Source organism: Pteropus medius, unplaced genomic scaffold (assembly GCF_902729225.1).
Source record: "Pteropus medius unplaced genomic scaffold, Ma_sr-lr_union100, whole genome shotgun sequence".
Taxonomy (NCBI): Eukaryota; Metazoa; Chordata; class Mammalia; order Chiroptera; family Pteropodidae; genus Pteropus; species Pteropus medius.
Window position 1 is genome coordinate 358,965 of NW_024347793.1, and position 7,698 is coordinate 366,662.

At 58.3% G+C, this 7,698-nt stretch overlaps 1 protein-coding gene across 1 annotated transcript in view; it reads right to left on the reverse strand.

The window, feature by feature from the left end:
* Window positions 1-5,512: 5,512 nt before the first annotated feature.
* ZBTB7A (zinc finger and BTB domain containing 7A) overlaps window positions 5,513-7,698 on the reverse strand; it is a 4,257-nt gene continuing 2,071 nt past the window's right edge. The window contains exon 2 of the mRNA XM_039878367.1: window positions 5,513-7,327. Within this exon, the coding sequence (XP_039734301.1) occupies window positions 6,829-7,327 (499 nt within the window). The 3' untranslated portion in view covers window positions 5,513-6,828. The remainder of the gene's footprint in view (window positions 7,328-7,698) is intronic.

Here is a 7,698-nt window from a genome sequence, read left to right on the forward strand (position 1 = left end):
CTTCTTGCTCTTGGGTTTTCCGACGGGTACAAGGCCTACCCGGCACCCCCTGCCCCAGGAGCCTCACTCGTCTTCCAGCAGGACTGGGCTGGGGGCTGCCCCGCAGCTGCGTGCCGGGCCTCGGGGGTCCAGCGACCACAGGGGCGTCCGTGGCGCCCCAGATGCCTCCAGGGACCCGCAGCTGGGTGCCCGGCCTTCCAGAGGCCACGCTTGCTTCCCCAGACCCCCTCTGCCCACCCTTCTGTTTTGCTTTTCTTTCTCCCCATCCTTTCTCCTCCCAGCCCCAGGATAATTTTCCTTTGTATAAACAACTCTCCTGTCAGGAAGCAATATCATTTCAGGTCTAAAGACGAAAGGGACATAAATCTGGTCGAGGGCAAATTCAGTTTTACTGTATAAACTCCGTCGCGCGGTCCGGCTCCCCTCTGAGGGCCGCTGTTTTCTAATATTTGTATTCTAATTTAATTGTTTTTAAAAAACACAAATAAAAAGGTCAAGGTGAAGCCACCAAGGCGTCAGCCTCTCTGTGCGTGGGGGCGTCGGCTGGGGGGTGAGGGGACCAAGGACCAAAACTTGGCCCCATCCAGTTCTTTCCCTTCCGCTGTGTGCCATCCAGGATTCAAAAGGCGCCACGTTGGTCACGTGCAGAAGGTTTCACTGCTGGGCCCAGCGTCCAGTCTACTGGGCTGCACTTGGCATCCCAGCTCCCAGAAAGAGGCTGGATGCCAGGAAAATGTGGATGACAACCACTAGGAGGGCTGCGGGCAGAGTGACAGGTGCTGGTGACGATGGGGAGGGGCTGGGACCCTCAGGCGTGTGGTTGGGAGTGTAGGATGGGGCAGCCACTGTGGAAACAGTCTGGCGGTTCCAGAAAGTTCATCGTGGAGTCCCGTCTGACCTGGCCATTCCACCCCAGATCTTCCCCCAGGGAGAACGAAAACCTGCATCCACCTGAAAACTTGCACGTGATACTCACAGCAGCATCAGTCAAAAGGCAAAAGACAGGAATGAGCCCAGTGTCCAGCAGCTGAAAACTGGATAAAACGTGGTCCATCCATGCACGGGAGTGTCACTCGACCACGGAAAAGAGGGAGGCGCCGACTCTCGCCACAACGTGGACGGACCTCGAACACACGACGCTCAGCAAGAGACGCCAGACACGGGCCCCACGGTGTGTGACTCCATCTCTGTGAAACGTCCAGAACAGGCACGTCCATGGAGGCAGGAAGTGGGTTAGTAGTTGTCAGAGGCTGGGGGCGGGGATGGGAGCGACTGCCAATGGGGACGGGGCTCCTTTTCGGGGTGACCGTGTTCTGTGACGTTTCACAGTTCTTCCAACGTGCTACCACCACTGGTTTTACAAGGGTGAATTGCAGGTGAATGCTCCCTCGACTAAAAACCGAAGCCTGTCTCCTCGGTGGAGGGGATGCAGGAGCGTGAGCGAGGAGGCCGCGTGGGCTGAGGGGCTGAGGGAGCTGCTTCCGTCGCCGTCCCGATCGGGGGCCTCTGGCGTCCCTCGCGGCGGTCGGCCTTGGAAGCGCTGCCCCCCACCGCCACCCGGCGAGAACCGGAGACCTGGGTTCCCATCTGCAACCGTGGACCAACTGAATGCGGACAGGTGAGCAACCTTGTGCTGAGGGAGGACCCCCCCACCCCAGATGTCACCCCAAATCCCTCCCCAAGCCCTCCACTTGGTGATGTTTCCTGCCAAGGGCCAGGCCAGGCCCCACGGATCCCCTGCGGCCCACTTCCCAGAGCCCGGCTGGTCCTCACAGGCCGTGACCATGGCCACCTGTGCCCCCTGGTGCCCCTGTCACCCACCCCCACCCGGGCCCTGCTGGCTTGAGTATGACTGGAACAGGGAGGAGGGCTCTCCCCAGGGCCCCCAAAGCAGCCCCGTTTGGTCTCCCCAACCCAGACCCCTGCCTCAGTAAGTGGGCCCCAGCCCAACTTCCTCCCTGGGGATATGGGGCGAGCACCCAGCTTGATCCTCGATCATGTCACTAGGGGCCTCTGGCAGACTTGGGGTTCTCTGGCAGAGGCCGCCCTGCCCAGGGCCTCCAGGAACCTTGTAGTTACGGGTGACGGAAGAGCTGGCCAGTCCCCACCATCCCCCTTCCTGGAGCCACCTGCCTGAGCCTGGGGGTGTCCCCTCCTCTGTAGGGGCCCAGGCACTGACATTGACAGTGACACCCACCCCATCCCGGAGCCCAGAGGCAGGGTCCCTGCATCCGTGCCCTTCCCTGCCCCACTCCACCTCCCAGGCCTGGCAGGAAGCATCAGGCTGAGTTTGGGGTCCACTCGCTAGAACCCAGTTAGGGGGTCCCCAGTGGTGTGGACGAGGGGCCCAACGCGTGGGGAAGGACCACCCAAACCCTCCATCCCTGCTCCCCAATCTCCCCAACAAAACACAACATCAAAATCAGGCAGCGGTCGTAACAGGCTGCGTTTAGTGGTTTTTTTATGTACAAGAAAAATGATTTTTTTTTGTCTGGTTTTTCATCATCTTTTCTCTTTTTGTTTTTATTACTTTTAAAGCTTCTCCCCCCACCCCCCAAAAGTGCATTTTTATCAATTGATTTTTTTAATCTCCCACATTTTATAACAAAGACTCTCAAATGCAGTCTATGGGTATGGAATGTCTGTGCTCTGTGCCCAAGTGCCCGCCCCCAACCCCCATTCGCCAGGCCTGGCCCCCCAAAGTCCAAGGCACCTCGTGTTGGGCCTGGGAGGGGTAGGGGGGAACCTGGGCATCAGGACCCCTGGCCATGCCCTCCAGGCAGCCCCGGCCGTGGGCTGAGGGTCTCCCCGGCCCCATCTCCTGGCCTGCTCCCCACCCCCCATGTAAATCTATGTATTTAGTGCGAGCTAGTCTTAACTCTGAGGTTATGACTCCTGGGCGCCCAAGCCCCCAGGCCCTGACCCGTCCTGTGCCAGCCAACACCCCATTCCAGGAAGGCTGCTTCCTCAGCTTAAATAACTTTTTAAAATAAAACTGCAAATATAAATATCTTTCTTTCTCAAAAAATAGGATTTTTGCTTTTTTTGTTGGTTTTTAATTTTTTTTCCTTTCACTCTGTCTCGCCTCCTACAATCCTGGCTGCCTGGACGGCCTCGGTCCTGGGGGAGCCCCGGCCCCCACCTCGGTCCCACCATGTGCGACGTGGCCACTCCCGTCACGGCCGATGGGTCTCAGTAGTGCAGACTCCCCAGAAGACCCTGGAGGGGACTGGGGGACCCTCCCCTCCCACCTGAGACCCCCCTCGAAAGGAAGCAGAGGAACAGCCCTGTAAAAACAGGGTAACAAGACGAGACGGCCACATAGGGTCTCCTGGGCGGGCCGCCCCAGGGGGCAGACTTTGGTATGGCCCGCTGGAGCCCGGCTGGGCACAGGCCCACACCCGTGCCAGGCTGGGCCTGGTCCGGCACTTTACATTCACTGGTTTTTAATTTTTTTTTTTTAATTTTTGCCTTTTTTTTTTTTCTCATAATCTCAAAAAGGCGGGGTTGGGGTTGGGGTGGGGGCTGGAGCAGAGCAGCAAAGGTGTTGATCTCTCTCCCTCCAACCTGGGCAGCAGGCTGAACTGCTCTCCAGGTGAACTCCACGCCCCGCCCAGCCACCACCTCCCATCCTGCCAAGGCCCAGCACCCGCCCAGGAGCCCTGCCTGAAGCCCCATGGACCTCACTCCCGCCACACTGCAGCGGCGCACATCCACCCAACTTCACCAAGAGGATGGAAGCCAATTTAAGCTTTGTTTGTGCCAGGCAGTTAAAAAAAAAAAAAACACAAAAAAACCCCAAACAACCAAACAAAAAAACTTTTCGCTGTGTCCTTTCCGACCAGTCAGCACGTTCCCCCTCCAATTTTTTTTTTGTTTGTTTGTTTCCTGAAACGCGAGAATTCAGCAGTATCTTTGGCAACACTTTATCACGACCTTAATTTAAAGAATAAAAATAAAATTGATCCACGTCTATATACAGTATGTGGTCGCAGTTAGGGGGCGGGCGGCGAGGCCGGGGTCAGCTCCTGAGCATGCAGGCAGCGGCCCCTGGGTTGAGCTGGGCCCGGGTAGCAAGGAATGGGTTAAGGCGGAGTGGGTGGGCAGGGCTGGCGAAAGCTGGGGGTCGGGGTTTAGTGCAATTCCCAAGGAGCTTTGTTAAAGTGTACTCGGCGGGGCTCAGCCCTTGCCCCCGCCACAGTCCCAGAGGCCTCGATCCCCCAAGCTCGGTCACCCCCACGGCCAGGACGACAGCTATCATTTTTCAGTTGGTTTTATTGCGAGGAGGTGTGTGGGTGGGGGGAGAGGGAGCTGTGGGGGCGGGGGTGGTCTCTGGCCTGGGTGCTCGAGCTCTCTGCAATGGCCTCCACACGTGGTCCTCTGAAAGAGCCTGCCCCGTGACTCGGGTGTGAACCGGGCCACCTGGCCCTGGGCTCCCCTGCCACCCCCTCAGGAGGGGGGGTCCTGAGACATTTGGGGGGCTGACGGGCTTGCGGGGGGTGGGGGTGCCAGGAGGAGATGAAAACTATCCTGTAGAAAGAACGGTGAAAGTTGCCTTCTGAAAAAGCTTCCCTTTAAAAAAAAAGAAAATGAAAAAGATGAGAAGATGGGGTTTGTCACAGAGCACAGGGGGACCAGGAGAGACGGGCCAGCAGCAGGGGCACCCGCCTTGGGCTTCAGCGAGGAAGGGTCTCAGCTCAGCAGGGTGTCTATGTACAGGCCCCACATAGGCATTGCATATGCGAGAGGGAGTCGGGGGTGCGGGTGCCCAGGCTCTGGCACCCTGGCCTCCCCTGCCCTGGCCCCTGTCCGTGGCCTGTGGCTCGGTCGACACCGGGCCTTTGGGGAGCCAGAGGCTGGGGGAGGCCGGCGCCAGCCCCCAGGTGACAGTCAGTGCCTTTGAGTAAAAAGAGGGGTGCCTGGGGGGTGCAAGCCCTGGAGGTGGGGCCTCCTGTCACCCTCCCGAGGAGGGCGCCTGGCTGGCAGCTCTCAGTAAGCTAAGGAAGAACGCTGTTGGGGGCACAGAAGCCCGAAGTGAAGCGAAGGATAAGGGGACAGTGAGGATGGGGGATGGGGGCAGGGCTGTACTGCTCTGGCTGGTGGGAAGGTCAGCCCTCTCTCGGGCCCATCCCTGAGCTGGGCAGTCAGCAAGGAGGGTCCCCACGGACATGGGTGGCCACTGTATGGCTAGCAGGGATGAGACATTTCTTAAATCGGAACCAAAAAAGGGACAGAACGGGAGTGGGGGACACGGCAGAAACACAAAAATCCCACAGCCCTGCCTGCCGGGCAAGCCCAGCGGTGAAGCACAAACGCCCTCCGAAGCCCTCGCCCTCGCCCTTGCCCTTGGCCTCGGCCTTCCTGACCCACTTCTCACCTCCGGGAACAGAAGTGGATTCTACGTCTGGTGGTGGGTTTTTTTTTTTATTATTTTGTACAAAAATAAATCGACTTTTAGGAATTTCTTTTTGCTCTCTCTCTCTCGCTCTCTCTCTTCATCTCACGGCTCTCATTTTTTTTTTTTTTTTTGTCTTTTCGACTTTTCATAGAAGTTGGTTGCAACTTGTAAACATGTTTTTAAATTAAGATAAAGTGTAGTACCCGTTCTGTTACAAAGTGCCGAGACTTCTACTTGTGGTTGGTGATCTTTCCTTCCCTCTCCTTTTGTGAAATCTTGTTTTTATTGCTTTTGTGACGCTGGAACTTCTGGATTCTCTCCCCCTCATCCCTGCCACCGTGAGACCCTGGGTTCCCTCTGCCCTCGACTGTTTCACCCCACACTATTCCTGCTCCTCGGAGGAAAAGTATATTTTTTTAATATATATATATATATATATATATATATCTCTATATATATAAATTTTGTTTTTCAGGAGGAAAAGAGGGAAAAACAATCTAAAAAGTGCTTTTAAAAATTGGGAGAGGGCTAAGGAAAGGGGGCGACGATAATTTTAAATCTCCAAACGTCTCACGAGGGTCTGGGTGGCCTGGGTCCGGGGACACGGCCTGGGGCGGCGGGAGTGCTGAGCGGTGGCCCGCGGGTGTAAGTGCCGTGAGGGAAGGCAGCAGGAGCCCCTGGGGGCCACCCTGGCGCCCCCCTCTTCCCCTCGTCTTACCCCCTTTTCCCCACACCTGGAAATAAATACACTTGCGCTGCAGTGGCCAGGAGACACAGGGGTACCACGGGCAGGGACGGGGGCAAGGCGGCCATTGGGGAGATCGAGGGGGGGAGACCCCCACTTAATAAGTGCCCTGAGGAAGGAGGGTGGGGGCGGGGATGGGGACCATTTTAATGTCCACTCAGAGTGGACAGAAATCATTTAAGGTCTTGTCTGAAAGACTCACAGAAACCAGCAAGGGGAGGAAAACTAAAGCGCACCCTAGTCCTGGGCCCCTGTCGGCCCCCCACCCCCACCCAAGGCCCAGGGCCCTGACCAGGCCTTGGATGGGACCCCGGACCCCAAGCCAGGGGCGCCCCGGTGGGCTCAGAATCCTTGTGTCCCACAAAAACCCCAACCCGAGCCCCAAAACCCATCGACGGGGTGGGGGAGGAGGAGCTGGGGGTGGGGAGGCAAGGGTCCCTGTGGAGGGAGAGAACATCATGAAAGAGAAAAATCTGAGAAAGCGCTATCCTAGATTCTGTGACGCTTCATATATATATATATATATCTGTATATATATATATCGATATAGATATCTGTATATAGATAGATTTTCTTTTTTTGTGTTTTTTGGGGGGTGGTGGGTGATTCTCTCTCTCTCTCTCTCTCTCTCTCTCTCTTTCTCTCTCTCTCTCTCTCTAGGGTTTCTGCTTTTCCTTTTTGGTTTTCAGGCGAGTCCGGCCGCGAAGCTGCCGTCAGAGGGGGCCCCGGCGGCCCCATCGCCACCCCCTCCACCGGCGCCGGCTACATTCAACCTGCCCAGGCCGTCGGGGCTGGCTTCCTCCTCGTCCTCGTCCTCGTCCTTAAAGTGCTTCTCCTGGCCGTTGCGCCGGGCCTCGGGGGAGCTGGGCGGGGCGGGGGCGCAGGGCGGCACGGTGGCCCCGGGGCCGGGGTCGGGTCCGCCGAGCCCCCCACCCCGGACGCGGGGCTTGCGGCCGCGGCGTGAGGGCACCCCGTTGCAGCCGTCCTTCTTGAGGTGTCTGTGCAGGTGGTCGGAGCGCACGAAGGTCTTGCAGCAGCTGTCGCACTGGTAGGGCCGCAGGCCGGTGTGCACGCGCATGTGGTTCTTCAGGTCGTAGTTGTGGGCGAAGGCCGCCCCGCACTGCTGGCACAGGTACGGCTTCTCACCTGTGTGCTTCCTCATGTGCACCTTGAGCTTGTCCTGCCTGTAGACGGGGCGAGGGTCAGCGGGCGCCGGGCCAGGCCCCTTCCTGGGCCAACCCCCTGACCCCCACTGGCCTCGAGCTTGAGACCGTGACCCCTTCTGGACGGTAGGCTGCGGCCTGGCACAGTCCTGGGCGAAACAGGAAAAGGGGGTGCACCGAGGGCCCCCACAGGTCTAGAAAGGGCCTTGGACCCTGCCTGCTGCGTGGCCTTGGGCAACGACCGAGCCTCTCTGAATCCCTTTCCTACCCACAGAAGGAGGCCGGTGATGGGCCCCCTGCCTGGGGCTCTGCCAAGCCTCCCGGCTGCCCGGCCAGATGCCGGCACGGCTGGGCCCCGGTGGGAACAGTGGGGACTCAGACTGCTCTAGCGC